The sequence below is a fragment of the Protopterus annectens genome, chromosome 8.part0 (assembly GCF_019279795.1).
Source record: "Protopterus annectens isolate FY-2018-M chromosome 8.part0, PAN1.0, whole genome shotgun sequence".
NCBI lineage: Eukaryota > Metazoa > Chordata > Ceratodontiformes > Protopteridae > Protopterus > Protopterus annectens.
Genome location: NC_056741.1, coordinates 534090947 through 534117823, shown reverse-complemented (window position 1 = coordinate 534117823; position 26877 = coordinate 534090947). Strand labels below are relative to the sequence as shown.

The 26877-nt window shown below is 42.7% G+C and overlaps 1 protein-coding gene across 1 annotated transcript in view; it reads left to right on the top strand.

The window, feature by feature from the left end:
* Positions 1–26877, top strand: part of SETDB1 (SET domain bifurcated histone lysine methyltransferase 1) — a gene marked incomplete in the record, with an annotated part of 3089600 nt that overhangs the window by 718533 nt on the left and 2344190 nt on the right. The window contains 1 exon segment of the mRNA XM_044080041.1: positions 20067–20252. Within this exon segment, the coding sequence (XP_043935976.1) occupies positions 20067–20252 (186 nt within the window).

The window sequence follows — 26877 nt, the reverse complement described above, 5'->3', positions numbered from 1 at the left end:
ACCGAAACCGAGGAAATGCCCGAGACCATTGCTGTAGACAAGGTCACTCCTGCACATGGAGCTGCCAGGCCTCCTATGGCCATGTCTATTAAGGCCATCTCTAGGGCTAAGACAGCCAGCAAAACAAAGCATATTACTTCTAAATCCTTACCTCAGCCGACTCCGGAGACACAAATTATGTCCATGGCTGCTGATTTAATTTCCATGATTAGAGGTTCACAGGCCCATCCTGAGAGAGCATCACAGCCTCCTCCTGATAAAAGCCCCCGGGTTGACCCCTCTGACCCTACTCCTTCAGATGAAGACTCTGAGGGCTCTGTCCACTCTGATAGCCAGGAAGAGCTCTTCCAGACCTATGAGGACTCGGATGCAGAAGATTCCATCCCTTCGGCCTCCCCTCCTGAGGATATTTCTTTTGGGGAAGTTCTGCACACCATGAGGGAACATTTCAAGTGGCAGGGTCAGGAATATTCTGATTCTAGGAAATGCCTTAGGACTTTCCTTAAGAAACCTCAGCACAGGCCCTTAGCTATTCCTCCTGTACTTGATGTTCTGGATGATTTGTATTCTGACTCTAGTGCTACCCCTGATTCCCTTCCTCCTGCTCCAGCCAAGCCAGACAGGTATTACAGGGTCCCAGAAACTCATTCCCATTTATTCAAGGCCCATACTGCTGATTTGGAAACTATTTCACAGGGGCCTAAAGGAGTTTCAGCCTCCACCTCAAAAAATCCTTTGCCCTCCAACAGGGAAGCAAGGTCATTAGAGAGATGGGGCAAAAAGGTTTACACATCCACTACCTTATCTATGAAAGCTTTAAATTGCCTTTTTCATATGTTACTATATCAGGATTATCTCTTAGAAGATTTACAAAAAACATTAGCTTCTCCTGATCCTTTAGACAGGAAGACTTTGCAGGAAGCTGTACATAACACTCAGCAAGTAAGCAATCACTTCCTGCAGTGTGGATATGATGCACTGGAAGCTTCATGTAGGGCAGCTATGACAGGGGCAGTGATTCAGACATGCTTGGTTAAAAGATCAACCTCTACCAGATCATGTAAAAGCAAAACTTCTGAATGCACCTTTGGAAAAGAACAAGCTTTTTGGTGCAAATGCTAAGGATGTGTTAAAGACCATTGAAGAAAAAGCAAAATCAGTTCAGACTGTGAAAGATTTCCTCCAGGTTCAACCCCCCAGATTCAGTAGGAATTGGCCTTCCAAAAACTGGTCCTTTCCTAATCCAGAAAAGTTTCAAAGGGGTAAGAACAGACGTGGCCGAGGAAGAGGCCAATACAGAGGCCCTTACAGGGGACGACAATGGCAGCCAGGAAACCAAAGAAGTGACGCAGGGGTTTCACCTGCCCAACAACCACAAACTCAATGACTTTCCTCTCCTACCGCCTACCAGGGAACAACTAGAAGCTCCCATGGGCGGGAAATTATCTCTATTTGCAGAAAATTGGCACAGACTGACAAAGGACAAATGGATTATGGACATTATAGACCGAGGGTACAGGTTTCATTTTCATACCTTACCAAGAAAACAAGGCATGCCAAACCTACCACAAAATCAAAGGGCAGAGACCATCAAGCAAATCACTCTGCTGACTCGAATGAAAGCAATAGAAAGAGTTCCACAACAAGAACAAGACCAGGGGTTTTACTCAAGACTGTTCCTTGTTCCAAGAAAAGAATCTCAATGGAGATAATACTGGACTTGTCCGCATTAAACACCTTTCTCATAGTACCAAAGTTCAAAATGCTGACTCTACAGCAGCTCCTTCCCATGCTGGGCAAGGAGTCGTGGCTGATTACTCTGGACCTCAAGGAGGCATACCTGCATGTCCCTATCAGACACAGCTGCAGAAGATACCTCAGATTTCTTGCAGGGCCAGAGCATTATCAATTCTCAGCATTGCCATTTGGCTTATCTACTGCGCCCAGAGTATTACAAAATGCCTGGCTTCAGTAATTGCTCATTGCAGGCTCCAGAGTATACAAATTTACCCGTACCTGGACGACTGCCTCATACAAGCGGACGACAAATTGATGTTGACAAAAAACCTGCATTATGTCATACGATTACTTCAAGCTCTGGGATACACAGTCAACTTCCAAAAGTCAAGACTGCAGCCATCCCAGCAAATAATCTTCTTAGGAGCCAAACTAGACACAGCCTCTCAGATGGCTTACCTGACAGAAGACAAGCAAGAGAAGTTAACTCATTACTTCAAAGGTTTAGCAAAACTCACCCAGATGACTGCAAGGAGATTCCTACAGGCCCTGGGTTACATGGCATCCTGCATTCTACTGGTTCCATTAGCAAAACTACACATGAGAAAGCTTCAATGGTACCTTAAAAGCATTTGGTCTCAACACAGCAACAACTTGGAGACAATCATACCACTCATTCCATGCCTACAAAAGGAATTCCTATGGTGGGCCTCGGTGAGCAAGGAAAACACAGGTATGTCATTCAAAAAACCACAGATAACACAGACCATGACTACAGACGCCTCAGACCTTGGATGGGGGGCGCACATGGAAGGCAGGTGCATACAAGGACAATGGTCTCCAAAGGAAACACATCTGCATATAAACCAAAAGGAAATGCTGGCAGTAATGCATGCCATCGAGGCTTTTCAACACCAACTCCAGCAAGGCCATTTAATGATACGGACAGACAACACCACTGTGATGTGGTACATAAACAAGCAGGGGGGCACTCACTCTTACCCCCTTTGCAGACTGACAATGCAGCTTTGGGAGAAATCACTGAGCCTAAACATCCAGTTACAATCCCAGTTTGTTCCAGGAAAAGACAATGTGTTGGCGGACAGCCTAAGCAGGAATTTCACAAATCCACACGAGTGGAGGTTACATCCGAAGGCCTTCAGACAACTCACTTCGACATGGGGCAAGCCAGAAGTGGACCTATTTGCCTCTCACTTCAACCATCTTCTACCAAAATTTTGCACAAGGACATACCATCCAAAAGTTTGGACAATAGATGCCCTCTCATTGAACTGGAACTCCCTAGCAATCTATGCATTCCCACCTCTGCCACTGATGACTCTCAGTATTACTAAAGATCAAAGCAGAGAAGCCCAAGGGAATCATAATAGCTCCGGATTGGCAAGACAACACTGGTACCCACTACTACGGAGCATATGTCACACCAGGAGGTGGGCCCTCCCTCAGTGGCCTCTACTTTTGACTCAACACAATTTCGAAACACTGCATCCAAACCTTCAGACACTGCAGCTAACAGCCTGGGAGATCCCCTAAATAATTTCAGCTTATCTCTCTCCAAGGAAGTTCAGCGGATACTAACAGAGGCTCGAAGACCATCCACCAGAAAGGTTTACTTAGCAAAGTGGAAAAGATTCAGCAATTGGAATACCAGCAAGGGACATGATGCATCATTACTGAACATCCCACTTATCTTGGAATATTTGGCAGATATGTTAAAGAATGGACTCTCATATTCTTCCATAAAGATACATGCATCTGCTATTTCAGCTAGATACAACACTGATCCTCCTGTTTTCTCTCACCCCTTACTAAGACAATTCCTCAGGGGAATCAAGAACATTAAGCCACCAAGAAAGGCCCCAGTGCCAGCCTGGGACCTCAATTTTGTCTTAGAAAACTGACTCTACCTCCTTTTGAGCCAGCAGCTTCAGTTGACTTGCAATTTCTCTCATGGAAGACAGATTTCCTGTTGGCAATTACCTCAGCAAGAAGGGTTTTGGAGCTACAGGCCCTAATGGCAATACCACCCTTTATTATTTTCCACAGAGACAGAGTTTCATTAAGGACCAACCCTACTTTTATGCCAAAGGTGGTATCTAGGGTTTCTCTAAATCAAGCCATTCATCTGCCTGCTTTCTTCCCCAATCCTGGGAATAAGGGGGAAAGACTTTTACATACCTTGGACATTCACAGACAACTTCGATACTACCTGGACAGAACCAAGGCCAGTAGGAAGACTGAACAACTTTTTGTAGCTTACGCCCCTGCAGTCCAAGGAAAAGCAATTTCAAAACAGACTATTTCTAAATGGATTGGACATTGCATCAGATTCTGTTATTCCTTTCATCGAAAGACTGTTCCAGCCAATGTCAGACCACATTCCACCAGAGCTACAGCCACCTCTACAGCATTTTTAAGAGGGGTGCCTACCAAGGACATTCTAGAAGCTGCTACATGGAGCTCCGTGCATACATTCTCCAAACACTACAATCTCCCTCTATATTCCAGATCCAGAGCAGGCTTTGCTTTGGCAGTCCTGCAGGGGTTGATTGCCACACCATCTCTTTCCTAGTGCATACCTCCTCCCCCAGCTAAGCTATGGTATTCTACCCACATGTTATGACTGCAGTTGCATTCTTGAAGGACATAGTACAGTTTTGTACCTACCATAAATGTAGATGTCTGATAGACATGCAACTGCAGTCGGATTTTCCCTCCTTCCATACCCCTCTATGCTTAGGGTCCACTCCTATCCCTGTTACTCTTAGCTGGGGATATCTGTTATGGTGTATTTGTTTTATTGCTCATTTATTTGTTTGGAATCCTGTTTTTTGTCTTCCAATTTGATTACAGCCTTCCTTGGAGGGCACCTGGCATCTGGGGCAAGAAACACTGAAGAAAATGGCGTCGGCTGATGCTTATGTACTCCAGCCGCTCTGACGTCGGACAGAAATGCGACATCAGCCGACGTCGGACCCAGACTTTGGAACCCGGCCGACCGAGGGCTGCCTGAGGCAGGACAACCCACATGTTATGACTGCAGTTGCATGTCTATCGGACATCTACATTTATGGTAGGTACAAAACTGTACTTTCCACTTCCACACTTTGCCAAACCTTCCACCAAATCAGAGGGCAGAGGCTTTAAGACAGATCAACAATTTACTTCAGATGAAGGCTATAGAAAAGGTACCATGTTCAGAACAAGGCCAAGGATTTTACTCCAGACTATTCCTTGTACAAAGAAAAGAAAATCAATGGAGACCTATTCTCGACCTGTCCGCACTGAACACTTATCTCATTGTGCCAAAATTCAAGATGCTGACCCTACAGCAACTTCTTCCCATGTTGGGCAAGGAGTCTTGACTGGTGACTCTAGGTCTCAAGGAGGCATACCTGCACATCCCTATTCGACCAAGTTGCAGAAGACACCTCAGATTTCTTGCAGGATCAGAGCATTTTCAATTCTCAGCATTGCCCTTTGGCTTATCTACTGCACCCAGAGTATTCACGAAATGCCTGGCATCAGTAATTGCACATTGCAGACTACAGGGAATTCAAATTTACCCATACCTGGACGACTGCCTAATACAAGCGGACAACAAGGGAAATTTGATAAAGGACTTGGCCTATGCCATACATCTGTTACAGACCTTGGGATACACAGTCAACATCCAAAAGTCAAGACTAGTACCATCCCAAAGGATAACCTTTTTGGGTGCAGATCTGGACACAACCACCCAAATAGCCTTTCTCACAGAAGAAAAACAAAAACAGCTTCCAGATTACTTCATGATTCTGACAAGACAAACTCAGCTTACTGCAAGGAAAATCCTGCAGGCCCTGGGTTACATGGCATCCTGCATAATTCTGATACCGCATGCCAGGCTGCATATGAGGAAATTACAATGGTACCTAAGGAGTGTATGGTCTCAACACAGTCACAGTTTAGAAACCATGATACCAATCATTCCATGCCTTCAAAAGGAATTCCTGTGGTGGGCTCAGGCCTGCCAGTCCAACAGAGGGTTGCCTTTCAACAAACCAAAAACAAGGCAGACCATCACCACGGACACCTCAGACCGAGGATGGGGAGCACACATGGAGGACAAATGTATCCAAGGCCTATGGCCTCAAGGACAACTAAGCATGCACATAAACCAAAAGGAAATGCTGGCAGTGAGGCATGCAATTGAGGCCTTCAAACCCTTCCTCCAACAAGGCCACCTGTTAATAAGGACAGACAACACCACGGTCATGTGGTACATAAACAAGCAGGGAGGCACACACTCTTACCCTCTATGCCGGATGGCTATGAAACTGTGGGAACTATGCCTGAATCTCAATATCCAACTACAGGCCCAATTCGTGCCAGGAAAAGAAAATACACTGGCGGACAGCTTAAGCAGAACTACCATGGATGCACACGAATGGATGCTGCACCCAGACATCTTCCAACTCATAGCAAAGACCTGGGGAATGCTGGAGATAGATCTGTTCGCCTCCCCACTCAACCATCAACTGAAGACATTCTGCTCATGGACATACCACCCACAAGCTTGGAGGGTGGACTCTCTCTCTTTCAGCTGGAAAGCCCTAACAGTATATGCCTTCCCACCTCTCCCATTGATGTACAAGGTTCTACTGAAGATCAGGGAGGAACAGCCAAGAGTGATACTAATAGCTCCAGACTGGCCAAGGCAAGACTGGTATCCATTATTGAGAAGTATGTCTCAGGCAAAATCATGGCCTCTCCCCCTATGGCCTCTTCTTCTGACGCAGAACAATTTCAAGACCCTGCATCCCAACTTGAAAACATTGCAGCTAACTGCCTGGAAAATTCCTTAAATCCCAGTCCAACTGTTTTATCTCAGAGGGTGAAGGACATTATCTTGGAGGCTCGCAGGCCTTCCACAAGGAAGACATACTCAGCTAAATGGAAGAGATTTCTCATTTGGAGCCCATCAAAAGGATCAGATGTCACAGTGGCAAACATAACACATATCCTAGAATACTTAGCAGAATTGTTCCACAATGGCCTGTCCTATTCTTCCATTAAGATTCATGCTTCAGCAATTTCAGCAGAATACAATGTGGATCCACCTATCTTCTCGCACCCTCTCCTTAGACAATTTCTGAGAGGGATCAAAGATATTAAACCTCCAAGAAGACCCCCTCTACCTGCTTGGGATCTCAACTTTGTGCTGGAGAAACTGACACTTCCTCCTTTTGAACTAGCAGCATCGGCGGATCTACAGTTTCTGTCTTGGAAAACTGCATTCCTTCTGGCAATCACTTCAGCAAGAAGAGTATCTGAGTTACAAGCATTAATGGCAGTGCAGCCATTTCTTATTTTCCACCAAGACAGAGTTTCACTAAAAAACAATCCTTTTTTTTTTTTTTTTTCAATAATCATTTTTTATTATTTTTCACAACCATATTACAAATTCACACATTATATACAATATATACAAAATGCTTCCATTGGTTAATTTCACATGTATATCAACCTCATGTATTGATCAAAGGTACAGCACTCACAATCAAAAGGAAAATAATAAAAAAAAAAAAAAATCCAACATTAACAAATCCAAGCCAACAATCTGTCTTTTCTGTACATTTTCTATCTAATCTAAGGTTGATTTAGACTATATTCTGGTTCCCGAGAAAAAGTGGATAGTAACCTCTTAAGCCAAAATAATATTAAAAATTTGCTCCCAGATTTTTATGTTGTTGATATTTTTCTTGTGATCACTAATTAACAGTTTATGCTAAGATGTGTTTTATTGCCAACAATCTGAAATTTTCCCACGATGTCTGGGCTGGGTTCAACCAATTTGTGGCTATATATAATTTCATTAATAGGCAAATATTCATAATTACAATCGCTTTTGATTTATTAAGATTCTCCGGGGGAATATGAAGAATCATAAACTCCCAAGAGAGTGTTGAATTTTGGTAACCCATTTTTTGTAACTGCAATTTTAATGAATTCCACAATTTATAAATGCACTTACAACTCCAGAACATGTGAAGCAAATCTGCTGTCTGATCAAAGCAATGTGGGCATATGGGTGAATTCTTCGCATCAAATTTGTGCAAAGTGAGACGAGTATAGTATGCATTGTTAAATATCATCAGCTGCGTAAATACCAATTTCTGAAGGGATACGGACTTTAATGTTAATTTAAATGCCTCCACTATCTTATTGTCGTCTGGGAATGTCAATTTCTCTCTCCAGTAACTCGATAAAAGAATATAATTATTATACTTCCTCTCTTTTATCAATTTATATGCTGCGGTTATATATTTTCTATCCTGCAACAGCGCTTCCCATAGATTACGAGAAACGATTAAATCTTCCCTTTTCATTTCAAAGTTGTTAAAATAGTTTATAACCAAGTCTTTTAGCTGTCTTACTATAATTAAATAGGAAATAGGGAGTTCTATTTCTTTTAAAATATCCTGTACTGGTACTCCTAGAAAAGGATATAAATCGAGTACAGTTAACTCCATGATTAAAGGGAATTTCTTTAGATCAATCAGTTGACCATCAATTGTTAAATTTGGGTTCCTATGAAACGGTTGGAAAACCATCATATATTTTAGTAAATTTAAGGAAGCGAAAAGAGTTTGAATTGCCGTTACATAACTTTTGATGTGCTCCATTAGCTTATATTTACTCATTGTCCAATTATTTAAAAAGGGTAATGCTTTAGCGTTGACTCCCACTTCATTTATATGCTTGTATGTTAAGAGCACCCATTTGGGTGTCCATTTTCTATTATCACTATCGAAGTAAGACGTCTTTAAAATCCTATTGGCCTGAATCACTAAATAGTACATTCTGAAATCCGCTAATTCCAGCCCCTTATTTTTGGAGCCATCAATTTTTCATATGAAATTCTCGTCTTCCTAGGTTCCCAAAGAAATCTTCCCAATCTTATATGAAGCTGTTTGAAGAATGTTTTGGTAATTCTGAGTTGTGCAGCTCTAAAAATATATAACATTCTAGGAAGAACATTCATTCTTATGATAGCTGCTCTTGCCATCATCGGTAACTTCAATCTACTCCATCTTTCAAGATCCAATGTTATTTGATCTGTAGTTGACTTTACATTGTTAATAAAAAATCTCTATTTTCAGTTGAGAAGACAATTCCCAGATATTTTATCTTTTCTTCCGTCAATACTTGTCCTATTAATGGTAGCATTGAAAAAGGTGTGGGTGTCTTTAATGGGAATATTTTAGATTTTTAAAATTTAGCTTGTAATTGGAAATTCTCTCAAAGATTTCTATTGCAGCTAATATTTTTCAGTATCGAAACAGGTGTGGTACAATATATGTTTAAATCATCTGCATCGGGAGCCATGCTAACCTTTATTCCATACAGTACAGGAGAAGTATAAACACATTTTGCTTAAGGTGTAAAATAAAGGCTCCAAGTAAAGATTAAATAAGATGGGAGATAATGGGCAGCCTTGTCGGGTACCATTTATGATTTTTATCCTATTCGAGCATTCGTGATTTATAAATAAATTTGTGTATGCATTTCTATATAGTATCCTTAACATTGAGATAAACTCCTGCGGTATATTAAAATAAGGTAATGTATCAAATAAATAATCCAAATTAACCCTATCAAATGCTTTCTGAGCATCAATAATTAGGGCATACAAATTCAGGTTTTTATATTTCGCATAAGAGATTAAGGTATGGAGCGTTAAGGTATTACCCGTGGTCTGCCTCCCATCCATAAACCCCGCCTGTTCCTCTGATATTATTGGGTTTATTACCTTTTTCAGCCTACTCGCCAGAATGGATGTCATGATTTTCATGTCCATATTCAAAAGTGATATAGGCCTGTAATTATCAGGATTTTTGGAATCACCTTTCTCTTTTAATATCAGAACTGTCCTTGAGGCATTAAAATGAGGATCATTAATTCTATTTAGAGTGATATAATTAAAAGTCTGTGACAATACACTGCTCAAAATCTCACTAAAAGATTTGTAGAATTCCGAGGTCAAACCATCTGGGCCTGGGGCTTTGTGAGGCTTCAGTTTCTTGATTGTATCAGACACCTCCTCAACTGTAATCGGTTTGATTAAATCTCTATGAAATTCCTTGTCAATATTAGGGAAAGTGATTCTCTGTAAAAATCTTTTCTGTCTTTATCTTGCAAGAGTGTCTGCTTCTCACCATAAATCTGATTAAAAATTTTTTCAAAGGTCTTCATGATATCCGCCTTGTCAGTATATGTAGTATTGTTATAGTGTATTTCAGTAATTAATCGTGTTGATTTCATCTGGTTAATAATACGAGCTAATGCTTTCGAGGGGGTTTGAATATGATTTGCATATTTAACTAAATTTCTTTGTTCATAAAGTGACAAATTTCTATTATGAAGTAAAAATAGTTCTTTTTGACATCTTAATAGCTCAGTTTCTGTCTGTTCATTATAGTTCCTCATCAAATCTTGGTCCAGTAATTGAATTTTAGTTTCTAAATCCAATTGAGTCTTCTTTTGTAATTTTTTATAATATGTAGCTTTTTGTATAAATAATCCTCTTAGCTGCGTTTTAGTTGTAGCCCATTCTATATCTATTGGATGTCTATTTTGGGAAATATTATTTAATGACTGTTTAAGTATCTCCTTGACTTCCATTAATATATCTTCCTTGGTTAGTAAATATGGGTTCAAGGACCAATTATACCCTCAAAGCCTCTTAGTATCCATATTACTACTGTTTAAGGTTAAAGTTATCTTTGAATGGTCTGAGAGTTGTCTGACTTGATTAGAAACACTAGGGTCAGCTGAGATCAACACCTCTGAAATGAAGAAAAGTCAATTCTCACCACATTTTATGGCAGGTTGAATAATAAGTAAAATTCTCTGCTTTCCCTTGTGAGTGTATGTGTTTAAAAGGGTCATAGAGTTTGAAATCCATTTTCAATTCTTTCAATGCTACCATTGCCTGTTTATTGAACGCTGAAGAAGCACCCAACTTGTCTAATTTAGGATCTTGATAAGAGTTCCAGTCACCTCCCAACACTATATAGCAATTATTGTATGACTGTAAAATGGAATAGATTGAAGCTATGAAATGATGCTGATTAACATTAGGGGCATATACACATATTAGTACTATAGGTTTATCATAACATTTGGATGTGAGAAGGACCAAACACCATCTACTCTCCTGATCCATTTTCACATCCCTAATATCTCCCTGAAAGTGATTCTTAACTAAAATTGCCACCCCTGCACTATTTGTTGTTCCTTCCGCCGTCACAATCTTCCTAACCCATTTCTTATCCTTCACTGACTCCACTGATCATTAGTCATATCGTTTCTTGTAATAAAATACAACATGCTGATGATTTGAGAAACAAATGAAAAACAGCTTTCTTTTTTCATGTTCTGGAGTCCTTTGACATTCCAAGATTCTATTATCCACATTTAACGTTCATTAGAAATATAACTCTATATCTAATCTCTTTGAGCAACCTTAGAATAACATAAGTTGGCATATCATCAATTGTATGGAAGCAAAACTGCCATCCTATCCCTACCCAGTGCCTACCCACTATTCCTCTGGACCAGGATGAACATAGGTTTTTACATTACTGGAAACCATCTGAGTAACTAATCTACTAATTCTATTATTTAACAATGAAACCCCATGCAAAAACCTACAACAACTACTTCTACGTCTACAAAGCCTAATTCTGACATTCCCTACTAAACACTACTTATAGGTAACTACAGCTCTGTACATATTTATGGATATACAAATAAACTAATTGTACCCTGAGATTCTAATGTACTTCAATTCACTTCAGCTTTATATTCAGCAATAGCAAATAACATTCTAATTTGTTGTTCTATACAGTATTAAATATTAGTTGACATAGAAAGCAGACAGTTATTTAACATTTCCCAACATCCTGTATCTACTGAATAAAATGATCTAACTACTTTAATCTGCTTTGTTCTTCCCCTACAACTTACCTACTAACATATTAATATTGAAAACCAATGCAGTTCAAAATAAAACTATAATGGCACTTTCATTTGTAATAACCATATGTGAATAAGAGAGGAACCAAGGGGTTAAAATAAAAAAAAAAAAAAAAAAAACATGAAGGGAGCACAGCAAAAGGAGAAGAAATAAAAAATGCCTTAAATTACACATAAAAAAATAACTTCTTTTATGTCCTTTTATTATTATATGCACATTGTTTAAATCTGATCAACTAACCATTTTTACATCATTTATCAGTTAGAAATAATACCACCTATCTACAGGAATAAAGGAAAGGAGTAAAGAGAAGGGAGATATAGGAAAAAAAAAAAAGAGAAAACAAATATATAAAAAAAAAAAAAACTACAGTACCTTTTTCTGCCACTACACATAACCATCTCCTTTTTTAATACACAATGCATTTCCACAGCGTTTACCTGCATCACTTTGACTTCACACACTATCTTACAGTCCTTTTCCTGCAAAATAAGTCCAAACAGGTTTCTTTTACTGCCAGCAGTTCCTCTTTCTTCTCAGCTATTTAAACTGTAAAGGCAGTTCAATCAACTGGAACTACGAGATAAGATAAGAAAATAAAATTCCAGGCCTGCTACAAGAAACAGAACAGACAAAGGATTTTAAAGCCTCAGATTGTCATAAATGAAACATCTCATTCTCCCTGGTGCTGCAGAAAGCCAAAATGGACTGTTAACATTTCTGAAGATGGGAGAGCCTTAAAAATCTTCAAAAAAGTAGGTCTTGCTTCTTTCCTTGTGCTTAGAGTATTTAATGCCATCCACAGTAAAAATTAGGTTATTAGGGTATTTCATTTGAAATCTGATATTTTTGTCAATCAGAAACTTACAATATGGAGCCAGCATTTGTCTAGATTGCCTTATTTGTGTTGGTAAATCCTGTGCTATAGAAATTTTATTATTTTGCCACATTATAGATCCACCAGATTTTTTAATAGTTAACAGTACTTTGCTCACATCTTGGTAGTTCAATATTTTAACATAAACAGGTCTGGGTATATTTGAAGCTTGAGATTCTCTGTATGCTCTATGCTCCTTTCTATGACCATCTGCTTAACAACCTCAGAGTCCTTGAGCAGTATTTGAATATTTGTGTAATAGAAGTGATCAGGTCATTATATTGAATAGATTCTGGGATCCCTCGAATGATTATATTGTTACGTCTGGATCTTGCTTCCAAGTCCAGAATTTTATTTTGCATCATTTGAATGTCAGTTCCATGTGTCTCTGTTCTTTTAGTGAGCATTAATATATTGTCTTCATTGGTAGCAATTCTAGTTTTGCTTTCTCCATTCTTTCGAGAATCCGATTACATGTGTCACTAAATGAAAGTGTTTGAGATGTTAGCTCTTTTAAGGCATCCTGTATAGGTAGCAATGCTGATTTGATTTCTTCCATTGTGACCTGTTGATCAGATTTTGTTGATGGCCCTGTTTTTGCAGTCTCTTGTTGTTTGATAGTTTTCTGTCTCTTGATTAAAGATTCTTTCTCCGGTGATTGCAAAGCTGACAGCTTGGTTTTGGAAGTTGTAGTTTCCATATTTTTGTCCTCCTTTGACATTTCAAAATTCTGTACGAAGATTTATTTCCCAAAGAAAAGTTACAAAAGTGAGATCAATCAGTCCTTTGTTTGGTGCTCTGTTCAGAGTCAACCTGACAATCAGATCCAATCCTGCTATTACCAAGTATTTTTTTTCGATTTTTCTTTCTCAGAACCAAAAGTGACTTCTGGTCAATTAGTAATAACTGCCAATTAGTTTGTTTACTCTAAGTATAACTACACAGGGTTGATTTTTTTCTCAGGTATTTGAAGAGCTGAAGTACTGCAGTGCTTATAGAACGGCAGCCATCTTTGTTCCCCCAAAAACCAATCCTACTTTTATGCCAAAGGTGGTATCTAGGGTATCTTTGAACCAAGCTATTCACTTGCCTACGTTCTTCCCTAATCCACAGAATAGAGGGGAAAAACTTTTGCACCCCCTGGATATACACAGACAACTACGCTACTACTTGGACAGAACAAAAACTAGCAGAAAAACTGACCAACTTTTTGTAGCATATGCTACTGTGGTGCAAGGAAGAGCAATTTCCAAACAGACAATTTCAAAATGGATAGGAAATTGCATTCGATTTTGCTACTCCTTTCATGGAAAGACAGTTCCTGCAAACATCAGGCCTCATTCCACAAGGGCCACGGCCACCACTACAGCCTTCCTACGAGGGGTGGCTACCAAGGACATTTTAGAAGCTGCTACTTGGAGCTCCGTGCATACATTTGCCAATCATTACAATCTACCTTTATACTCCAGATCCAGAGCAGGTTTTGCTACTGCAGTCCTGCAGGGGATCTTAACTACACCATCCTTTTCTTAGTACCTCCTCCCCAGATTGGCTATGGTATTCTACCCATATGTTATGACTGCAGATGCATCCTTGAAGGACATAGTACAGTTTTGTACCTACCATAAATGTAGATGTCTGATAGGTATGCATCTGCAGTCAGGATTACCTCCTCCTACCCTCTGTGGTATTCCTAGGGTACTTACCCCTCTTTTAGCTAGCTGGGGGAATCTATTATGGTGTATTTGTTTGTTTATACATGTATATAATTTTGCAAATGTTTGGAACTTTTCAGCATTTATCCAAATTTAGCCTTCCTAGAGAGCACCTGGCATCTGGGGCAAGAAAAACTGAGGAAAATGGTGTCGGCTGATGCTTTTGTACCCCAGACGCTCTGACGTCGGGGAAAGTGCGACATTAGCCGAGGCCAGACCCAGACTTTGGAATCCGGCCGACCGAAGGGCTGCCTGAGGCAGGACAACCCATATGTTATGACTGCAGATGCATACCTATCGGACATCTACATTTATGGTAGGTACAAAACTGTACTTTCTGCCCTTTTTGGCAAAATGGTTCGCGACACCTTGGTCCAGAGCGAGAAGGACGGGAAGACGCTGTCTGCCGTCGGAGTCCGCTTCTCTGTGCCCCAGAGGTCCTACTCTAGGAACCAAAAGGGCCAGAAGAAGATGTGGTTCCGGAAGTCGCAGCAATCCCAACCCGCTCCGGACAACCAGTCCTTCCATGGCAGAGGAGGACAGGGAGGACGCCGCCCCAGAGGCAGAGGGGCTCCCAGGAATTTCGGGTCCAGAGAACCTTTCTCTGAACGGGCCCACACACCAACCCTGGGGGTTGGCCCGACTGCCCCACTCTGGAGGCAGTCGGGGGACATTTTTCTGAGCACCTAGCGGCATGGGAGTCCATAACATCAGACCGCTGGGTCCTCCGCATTATATCCAGAGGATACAAAATCCCTTTTCGTCGCGTCCCAAAGCTAAAATCCCTCCCCGACGTTCCACCCGATCATTGGGAGGCCGCTTCAGCAGAAATTGGCCATCTGCTGAGGAAAAGAGCCATCCAGCCCGTCCCCCCAGACCAGATCGGATCAGGGTTCTACTCCAGGTTCTTTTTAGTGCCAAAAAAGACGGGGGACCTAAGACCAATTTTAGACATTTCCCTATTAAACCTGGCAGTTCCCAAGGAGAAGTTCCGGATGGTCACTTTGCAATCCATCCTCCCCCTTCTGGGAGAGAATCACTGGATGTGCTCTATAGACTTCAAAGATGCGTACTACCACATACTAATGGTCAGACGATCCAGGAGGTTTCTTCGCTTCCGGCTGGGAGCCAGTCACTGCCAGTTCAGGGTCCTTCCCTTTGGTCTCACCACAGCCCCCAGGGTGTTCACCAAAGTGTTAGCAGTGGTTGCGGCCCACCTGAGGCTTCAGGGGGTGCAGGTCTTTCCGTACCTGGATGACTGGCTTCTCACCGCCCCAACAAGGCATCTACTATCCTTGGCGAGAAACTCCTTTCTTCATCTAGCTCCCTGCCTTGGCATCACGATAAACGTAGCAAAATCCAACCTGGCCCCTACTCAGTTGATAGAATTCATAGGTGCCAGGTTGGACACGAGGAAGTTAAGAGCCTTTCTCACAACCGACAGAGTTTGGAATCTGCGACTCCAGGTGCGGGCTATCCTCCACTCCAGCTCAGTTCCGGCGGAATTGGTCCTGAGGGCACTAGGGTCCATGGCGGCAGCAATTTCTCTTCTTCCACTCGCCCTGTTGAATATGCGGGTTCTTCAGTGGACACTTCAAGTACAATGGTCATATCTTTCTCTCCCCCTGCATCATCCCATTGCAATCAGCAAGGCTTGCAAGGGGTCTCTCTTGTGGTGGCTCCATTCCCAGGATCTCCACGGAGGCTGCCCCTTTTGTGCATCTCCCCCTCTCACCACAGTGACCACGGACGCCTCCCGCCTCGGGTGGGGGCGGGGGGGCATTTTGCGGGCCGGACGGTCCAAGGCACATGGAATGACTCAGAGACCTCCCTGCATATCAATGTTCTGGAGATGAGAGCGATGCTCTTGGCGTTGCAAGCACTTCATGCCTTTCTTCCCCTCGGAACAATTGCGATTCAGTCAGACAACATGTCGGTGGTCTGGTACATCAACAAACAGGGGGGAACCAGGTCTTACCCTTTATGTCGAGAAGCCATGAGAGTATGGGAATGGGCGATCTCCTCCAACCGCTTTCTCATCGCAACACATATTCCGGGTCGGTCCAACTTCCTTGCGGACAAGCTCAGTCGCACCATTTTCTCTCCCCGTACGAGTGGTCTCTCAATGCTCAAGTAGCGAAACATATCTTCGCACAATGGGGAACTCCTTGTTGCGATCTCTTTGCTTCTCCCTTAAACACCAAGTGCAACAGTTTTTTCGCTCTAATCCCTCCTCCAGGGGATTCCCCGAGAGACGCTCTGGTGCATGCTTGGCCTCCCGGTCTTCTTTACGCATACCCCCCTTTGCCTCTGATGCTCCAGGTTCTTCAGAAAGCCTCTCGGTTGGGGTGCAGAATGATCCTCATTGCTCCATTCTGGCCTCGGCAGATCTGGTTCCCTTACCTAAGGTCTCACTCAGTGAATCCACCTTGGATTCTAGATCCCATTCCGGATCTGATATCACACCCATCGAACCTACCAACTCCGAACCTGGACAACCTGAAGCTGACTGCTTGGCTGCTCCAGTTCCACTCCTAATCAGGACTCCCGGTATCTTGTCTCCCGTTAAGGCCATTCTGGTAGCGGCTCATAAACCCTCTACCAGAAAAATTTACCGCAGTAAATGGAAGCGATTCTTCATTTGGGCGGAGCGGCAGGGTCTAGATCCCTTCACGGTTCCCCTTCCTTTGGTGCTAGACTTCCTTACCACTCTTTTTAATGATGGTGCCAGTAGTTCCACAATCGAAGTTCAGCTTGCGGCCATTTCTCATTATCATGTTGGTCATGACTCTGGGCCTCTTATGTCTGCCAAATTATGTAAAATCTTCCTAAAAGGCACCTTTCTGCTTAGACCCCCTGTCAAGCAGGCAGTTCCACCATGGGATCTTTCCTTGGTTCTTCAGGCCTTGACCGCTCCCCCCTTCGAGCCTGTGGCCACAGTAGATCTAAAATTCTTATCTCTTAAGTCTGCATTTTTAGTGGCCATTACTTCAGCCAAAAGAGTTTCGGAACTTCAAGCCTTATCCATTAAGCCGCCTTACTTGATCTTCCATCCGGACCGCGTATACCTCAGGATCAATCCCTCCTTTCTTCCTAAGGTAGCTTCGGAAGCAAACATTAATCAGTCCATCAACCTCCCTGTTTTCCTTTCTAAATATCAGAACAAGGGTGAATACAAGCTGCATTCCTTGGATGTTCACAGGCAGCTTCGTTTTTATCATAACAGGACAGCTGGTCATAGGCAATCCGACCAATTGTTCATTTCCTTTGCCAAATTCAATCTGGGTAAACCAATTTCCAAAGTCTCCTTGTCATGCTGGATTTCACAGTGTATTCTTTTAGCTTACCAAGCTTCTGGGAGGCCCGCACCGGAGGGAGTCCATGCCCATTCGACCCGGTCTGTTTCTACCTCAGCGGCTTTTAAGGCTAGGATTCCTCTGGATGACATTTGTTCAGCAGCCACTTGGGCTTCATCTCATACCTTTATTTCTCATTACAAGCTGGATATCATGTCTAGAGGTAGAGCATCCTTTGGCTCCGCGGTGCTCCGGAATATCCTTCCATGATGGCTGCCCAAGACTCAGGTAGCTGGGGACTCTGTCCCACAGGTTGCTGACAAATGAATCTCCTACTTCAGATTTAGAAGTTATGTACTTACCATAACGTTCCATCTGAGTAGGTGGATTCATTTGTCTGCAACCATCCCGCCCTCCTATCCCCCTGGCCTTGTCAGTTTCCTGCATAGAATGTGTTACCCTTTTCTAGGGTATTTGATACAGGGCAAACTTGATCTGAGGTCATGTAGGGAGAGCAGGGCATTATGGGTGAGGGGAGGAGCTAGGAGCTCAGATCCATAGCTGGATAAACCATGCCGGTTCGGATCCGATATCGGATCCATAACCCACAGGTTGCAGACAAATGAATCCACCTACTCAGATGGAACGTTATGTTAAGTACATAACTTCTAATTTCTTTTCAAATGTCATTATATTGTGGGCATTTCATTAAAGAGGGAGGATGTAGATCAATATGTAGGTATACCCTTAAGAAGCTTTCTAAGGGCTTGCACAAGTGTATAAGTATTGAGCAAGTGTGAATATGACTGCCATTTATAATAAGGTGTTGAGATGTAAGCATGCATGTCTGTCAGCTAATCAGTTTGTTTATATTTTGTACTGCTGCTATCCATCCTGATGTGTTTCTATGTAATAAGGCGTATAAAGGAACTAACCCGCCTCTTCATCTTTTAATGAGAAACAAGACGAGCGACATTGTTTTTTTGTTTTGGATTCCCTTCTGACTGAGGGTCTCCCCTTGTTCTTCTGCATTTTCTCCTTCTTGATGTGCATGAACTCCTTTGTCTGTAGATATTATTCTCTGCTATGGCAGTTCAGTTCTGGGTATCTGCATGTGTACATCACTTTCATGCTGTACTTCCTATGTGGGGAGCATATATCTGATGTATGGCGCATACAAAATCATATTTAGTTGGTGTACTAGCCTAATATCTGGCTACCCTGGGCAGGAGATCCCTAAAGTAAAGAATACTGCAACAGTGAAGAGAAGGACATCTACTGTTATGGTAAGATTTTATACAACTGTACTATGTCTTAGTTTATCTCCCTACAGGTCTGCATTCCCAGGAACATATTTCTCATGAGCAGTATTACGTTTCTTCCTTGTAAATAGGTCATATTTCTGCATTGTATTGCACTTTGTACATTATTATATACTTGTCTATGTACTTTTGCTTTTTATTGTATTCTCCTGTTGTGTTGCATAGTTGTGCTTTTTGCTTTTGTTACTATGACTAGATTGTGACTGAAAAGGAAACAGAGTGCAGTTCATCAACTTGTGAAATAAAAAGAACTGCATGCGTTTACAGTTGCTACTTTACTGTGTTGTATAGTATGTTAATCTGTCTTTCTATTAAAACTGGTCTTGTAGTTCATTGGTGTTCAGGACTGTATTTATGTTGACGAAGTTAGGCTGTTGATACCGAGGTTCATTTGAGTTGTTTCTGTCCCGAGATGGGCAAGCTACCATTGGCCACTCACTGTTAGCTCTACATAGATGACTTTTTACAGCCATGGTGCTGTCAGAACTCTACTCTTTTTGGTTACAGACACAACTTGGGGTATTTTTCTCCTGCCAAGTTGTGTTTTAATTGTTTGGAGCTCAGATTATTGTCTTGGACTCGTCGCCTATCTTACTGCTTTGTCATCTTGTGAGGTCTGTTCTACATTAGCTTTCTCCCATTCTGGTTATATTGGTCCCATTGTGGAAGTTACAGATGAGGTTAAATAGATATGTATGTCTATTTTGGGACTTCCTTTTGTAGCTGTTCAACCTGAAAGGTGAAAAAAAAAACTCCAAACATCATTCACCCTTGATTGTTTTTCTAATTTCTTAAAGACAAGTCTTTTGAGTTGTTTGGAAGGGATTGCTGATTTGTTAGTATTCTTGTACAGTGCAGCTGAGAAAACATGTTGAGCCATGTAGGATTTTGGAATAGATAGTTTTCATTGGGCTGTCAGATTGGATGTGGTGTTTCAGAAAGGTTAGCATTTTATAGAGAGAAAAACAGTACTAGAAAGACTGGATAAGGGAATAATAAAATTAACATTTGAAGAAATGCATCCTGATTTGGTTTATTGCAATTTCTAGTTTATGCATTTGTTTCCTTATACAGATATTCAGCCACTGGGTGTTTATTCTGTTCCTTCTTCTCCTACAAGCTCAATGGGTGGCTTACAACTGGCATCTGGTGTTGTAGGAGGTGACAAAGATGGTGACCTTGTAGTAGGAATGCGTATTTTGGGGAAGAAGAGGACCAAGACGTGGCACAAAGGAACACTTATCGCAATCCAATGTGTAGGTATGTGACATTCCAGAAAATTTCACAGTTGTACTAGAATGAAATACTGAAACATCATAACTAGAAAGTGGACTTGGCTTACTAGGCTAATGTCCTGGAGCTCTGTTAACCAGATTTTCAACTTGTTGAAGACCAGCCGTAGATAAATGTTTACACACAGCAAGTAAGAAAACATAATGTAAGCATTTTTGCATATGTAGCTGTATCTCTTTTTAAGTTTATATCCAATGTTGTCTTTTCCATCTAAATTCAACTTGTGGGACTTCAGATCCGATACTTGCCAATTCAAAAGTCTTTAGTCTTTTTGTTTTGGGTCTGCCTCCCTTACCCATAACTCCCTGCTCCTCCATCAACTCTGTAGATCTAGTTTGCCACCATTCATGTCTAAAGCTTGGTCTTTGACTCCACTTGACTTGTTTGTTTTTTCAAAGAGAGCAATGTTGCGGAGATCTTTTCTTCCCATACCATTTTAGAGTTTAGTATTGGGTCTGGTAGATGTTCTTCGTGTTTCAATGTTGCAGTCATTACATTTGGGTTATCTGCTTGCAGGTAGCCCTCAGCCGGCCTGATTATCAGTCCTGTGTACTGCGTCAGTTGCTGTCTCTTCTTCCATGACTTCAGGTAGTCAGGGGTATAAAGCATGCAGCCAAAGCCATTACATCAGTCTTTCTTGCCGTGCGGTGCCTGAAACAGAAGCAGTTCGCAAGTGCCAGTCGGCCGACACCTGAAATTGTTGTCTTCGAGTTTCAGAGCCGAAGTCTTCAAAAAAGCTAAGTACTCCATTGGGGATCTTTTTTCTTGCTCTAAACCGATGTCCGTAAACGTTAACAATTGTATTACTTGTGGAAAGCAAATACCTCATAAAGATTTTCATTTGTACTGCATTCCTTGCTTGGGCCCAGACCACGACGTTCCTCCCTGTCGGTTTTGTGCCTTATTCAATCCTTGAACTATTCATCGTCTGTTCATATTTGCATCACACTATTTCAGTACTCTGTTTAGTTATCCAGAAATGGCTTCGGTAAGCCATCCGACTACCAACATTCTGAAAAACATAGATAAAGACAGACCGCATAGGTCCAAAGCTGCCGACTACGCTTCCGTTAAGTTAGTCGCCAGTTCGCTGGTACACAGTGAGGCACTTTCGCAGCCCCTGATACCCGCTACTTCAGATTCACAGGCCTCTACTGAGACCCATTCGGGAGTCCAGTAATGCTGTGAGATGCTTCTTCGACTATGAAACCTGCGGATGTCTCTACCTTGGATGGGTTCAGAGCCGCTGTGCAGGTGCTGGCTTCTGAGGGTGTATTCAGGCCTACTGACTTGCATATCAAACCGACGCCATCTTCTTCTTCAAGGCCTAAAACTCGATCCACGCCTAGAAAACCGATGTCCAAACTGCATGGTCAGGCCCATATGCCTAAAAAACAAATGATAAGAATGGCTGAAGACCATATTATTCTAATTAGGGGAAGCCAGCCTTCTCCCTCTGAGACCTAGAACTGATTTTCCTTCTGATTTTTCTGATCAGGATTCTGAAATTTCTGTTTCTTCTGATGACCAGGATTTGCCCTTATCTACCTATGAGGATTCTCATGCAGAGGACTCCATTGCCTCTGCTTCCCCTCCAGAGAATTTCTCTTTTGGTGAAACTTTGCACACTCTTAGGGAGCATTTCCGCTGGGAAAGCCAGGCTTAGGGAATTCTTACTCCTAACTCAACACAGACCTTTAGCTATCCCTCCTGTACTGGACATTGTAGAGGATGCTTTCTTGGAATCTATCCTGGCCCCAGACACTTTACCTCCGGCTCCCAGGAAACCTGACGGGTATTAGAGTACCTGACTCTCACAAGCTCCTCTTTAAGAATCTTACTGCGGACCCAGAGACCATTTCACAGGACCCAAGGGCATTAAGGCTACTACTGCTAAAAACCCTACCCCCTCTGATAATTCCAGTGCTCTGGACAGATTGGGTAAGAATGTATACACTTCTGCTACTTTGGCCATTAGGGCCTTAACTACCAGTTTCATATGTTAATGTATCAGGAGCATATTGTTGGATTACTTAAACAAAAATCAATGTTTTCTGACTGTGCTGAAAATGAAGAATGACATGATTTTATGCATTCTGTTGAACAAGTTGGTAAACATACTTTACAATGTGGTTTTGACTCCCTTAGAGGCATCTTGTAGGGCTGCTGTTACTGGGTCTGTTCTTAGAAGGCATGCTTGGCTTAAGGAGCAAACGTTGCCAGATCATGTTAAAGCTAAATTACTGGATGCTCCCTTAAACCAAGACTACCTGTTTGGCAACAAAGCAGAAGTAGTACTTAAATAGATGGAGGCAAAAGCTAAATCTATGCAAACTGTTAAAAGATTTCCTGCAAGTACAGCCTCCCAGATTTAGTAGGCATTGGCCTTCTAAGAATTGGTCCTTTCCTGTCTTTTGCAGGCCTTCTCAGTCCAAACCCAGGAACATAAGACCACCTAGGCTACCGTCCCTAGGTACTCACAGGCTTAAGCAGTGGGGGGTTCCCACTTCCGAAGCTGGAAGTAGTAAGACACCCCTCTATGGTAAACTGTCACAATGACTTAACTTTAAACCTTCCAAGCCCTGCTCAACTGACCGCTCCTTTAAGGGGAAAGATTAACCTGCACGCAAATAACTGGGAACTCGTTACCCAAGACAAATGGGTTTTAAATATAGTTTCCCAAGGATACAAATTCCACTTCCACACCTTACCAACCCCAAACGGTTGGCCAGACCTACACCCAGATCAGTGGGCAGAGGCTCAACAGCAGGTTTTTTAAGTATCAGGGCTATTCAGCCTGTCCCAGCAGAGGAATGGGGACAAGGATGTCCTTCAAGGATGCATCTGCAGTCTTTACAAATGGGTTGTCCTGTCGTCAGGCAGCCCTTCGGTCGGCCGGATTCCAAAGTCTGGGTCTGGCTTCGGCTGGTGTCGCACTTCACCCGACGTCATTGCGGCAGTTATTCGGGTATAAAGGCATCAGCCGACGCCATTTTCCCCAGTCTTTCTTGCCGCGTGGCGCCCGAAGCAGAAGCTGTTCGCAAGTGCCGGTCGGTCAGATCCAGAGTTTACTACTACCGAATACTACTTCGAAGACTTCTATAAAGCTAAGTACCCCGTTGGGGACTCTTTCTTGCCTCAGCCGATGTCAGAGAAAGTTAATAACTGTTTATCTTGTGGGAAACAAATACCTCATAAGGATTTCCACTCCTATTGCATACATTGTTTAGGCCCAGACCACGACGTAGCAGCTTGTCTAGTCTGTGCTTCTTTTAACCGATGGATGCTTAGACGCCGCTCGGACTTTGCTGAACAGATTTTCAGCTCCGATTTTGCCTACATTATGCCGTCGGACCCTCCGACTACGCAAATAACCAAAAACGAAAGAAAAGGACCGACACTCGCGGTCCGCGGTTTCGCCGAAACCGCGGTTAAGCAAACCACGAGTGTCTCGGTTTCGGCCGAAACCGAGCAAGCGGTTCTTTCTTCAGCCGATAACTTGCCTTCTACCGAGGCCTCCTCTATCCTGGTAGAAACGGCTTCTGAAATCCAACCTTCTGTTGCGATTTCACAGGATTTATCAGACACCATTCCCTAGATATTTCTACCCCTGCACGTGGAGCTGCTAGGCCTCCTCCAGCTATGTCTATTAAGGCCTTTGCCAGGGCTAAGGCAGCCAAAGCATCAAAACCTGTGCCTGCCAAGCCCCCCTCTCACAGGCCCAGCACCAGCTCCCATATGCTTTCTTTGGCAGAGGATCTCATCTCTTTAATTCGTGGAGCACAGCCTCATCCAGACAGGGCCTCTCCCTCCTCCAGAAAAAAGGCCTAGAGCAGAGCCCCCTGAGCCAGTAGCCACAGATGATTCCTCGGATGACTCAGATCATACAGACCCTCCTGAGGCTTCTTATTCTCCTTACGAAGACTCTGATGCTGAGGAGTCCATCCCTTCAGCCTCTCCTCCTGAGGAATTTTCCTTTGGGGAAACCTTGCATGCTATGAGGGAACAATTTCAGTGGCAGGGCCAAGATTTCTCAGACTCTAGGAAAAGGCTTAGGACCTTTCTACACTTGCCACAGCATAGGCCTTTAGCTATACCTCCAGTCCTATCTGTTGTTGATGATGCATTTAATGATGTTTGTACTGCTCCTGATACTTTACCTCCGGCCCCTGCTAAGCCCGATAGGTACTACAGGGTCCCGGACACTCATCACCACTTATATAAGGCTCCTTTTGCAGATCCAGAGACTATCTCCCAGGGCCCTAAAGCTGTAGCAGCTACTTCTTCTAAAACCCTCCCTCTGAAAGGGATTCCAGGTCCTTAGAGATGGGGTAAAAAGTTTACACCTCTGCTACTTTGTCAGCTAGAGCTTTGAACTGCCAATTTCATATGATTCAATATCAAGAGTTTATGCTTGACCAGTTGACTAAAAAGCTGTCCTCAGAAGAATCTATAGATAAAAAGTATGTTCAAGAAATGTTACATAACATTCAGCAGGTTAGTAACCATTCTTTAAAATGTGGCTATGATGCACTGGAGGCTTCCTTTAGATCAGCCATGACTGGCACAGTTATCAGGAGGCATGCATGGTTGAAAGAACAGGCATTACCAGACCATGTCAAATCTAAGCTTTTGGATGCACCTATGGACAAGGTCAATTTATTTGGTGCCCCCGCACAGCAGGTACTAAAAAAGATGGAAGAGAAAGCAAAATCTGTGCAAACAGTGAAAGATTTCTTACAAGTACAACCTCCAAGGTTTAGCAGGAACTGGCCCTCCAAGAATTGGTCCTTTCCGGACACCTCTAAGGCACAAAGAGGCAGGAATAGGCTCTAGAGGCAGAAACCAATCCAGGGGTGCCTACAGGGGTCGCCAGTGGCAGGGCAACAACCAGCGAGGCACGGATACAGCCACCACCACTACAACAACTCAATCACAGTGACTTGGTGGTGGCACCGCCTACCAGGGAACAACTAGAAGCACCCTTAGGCGGAAAGCTAACATTATTTTCAAGAAACTGGCACTGCATTACAAGAGAAAAATGGATTTTGCAGACTATAGACAAAGGCTACAGGTTCCATTTCCATACACTCCCAGGAAAGAGAGGAATGCCAAACCTACCACCTTCTCAAAGGGCAGAAGCTCTAAAACAAATATCTCAATTATTAAGAATGAGAGCTGTGGAAAAGGTACCATTTCTGGAGCAAGGGAAGGGATTTTACTCCAGGCTCTTCCTGGTACCAAGAAAAGAAAACAAATGGAGACCTATTCTAGACCTGTCCGCTTTAAACACATTCCACATTGTCCCAAAATTCAAAATGCTGACCCTACAGCAGCTTCTTTCCATGCTGGGCAAGGAGTCTTGGCTGGTAACTCTAGATCTCAAGGAGGCATACCTGCACGTCCCCATAAGACCAATTTGCAGAAGATACCTCAGATTTCTTGCAGGATCAGAGCATTATCAATTCTCAGCATTGCCCTTTGGCTTATCTACTGCGCCCAGAGTGTTCACGAAATGCCTGGCATCAATAATCGCTCATTGCAGACTTCAGGGAATTCAGATTTATCCCTACCTGGACGACTGCCTGATACAAGCGGACAACAAAAACAAACTCACAGAAGATTTACAAAGAGTCATCTACCTGCTGCAAGCCCTGGGATATACAGTCAATACAAAAAAGTCAAGGCTGATTCCATCCCAAAGAATAACCTTTCTGGGTGCAGAACTGGACACATCAAAACAAATGGCATTTCTAACTGCAGAAAAGAAAGAGCAACTTCCTCTCTACTTCTTGGCATTGACAAAGCAGAGCTATCTATCTGCAAGAAAAGTGCTACAAGCTTTAGGCTTCATGGCATCCTGCATAATTCTGGTACCTCATGCCAGGCTGCATATGAGAAAGCTACAGTGGTACCTAAAGAATTTGTGGTCTCAGCACAAACACAGCCTAGAAACCAAAATTCCAATAATCCCATGCCTGAAACAAGAGTTCTTATGGTGGGCTCAGGCCTGTCAATCAAACACAGGACTGCCCTTCTGCAAAAGTCAACCAAGACAAACCATCACGACAGATGCCTCAGACCTCGGTTGGGGGGCACACATGATGGGCAAGTGCTTTCAAGGCCTATGGACTCAAGACCAGCTGCATCTGCACATAAATCTAAAAGAAATGATGGCAGTAAAATTGGCAATCCAGGCATTCAGACCTTTTCTCCAAGAAGGCCAGTTGATGATAAGGACAGACAACACCACAGTTATGTGGTACATCAACAAACAGAGAGGCACACACTCATACCCTCTATGCCGGTTGGCACTGGAGCTATGGGATGTGGCAGTGAGCTACAACATTCAGTTACAGGCAATTTATGTACCAGGAAGGAAAACATTCTAGCAGACATATTAAGCAGAACTACAACAGATGCCCACGAATGGATGCTGCATCCGGACATCTTCAAAACCATCACAAGAGAATGGGGATTACCACAAATAGACTTGTTTGCATCCCTTTCAATCACCAGTTGAAGAAATTCTGCACAAGGACTTACCACCCACTTGCTTGGAAGGTGGACTCCTATCCTTCAGTTGGAAAAG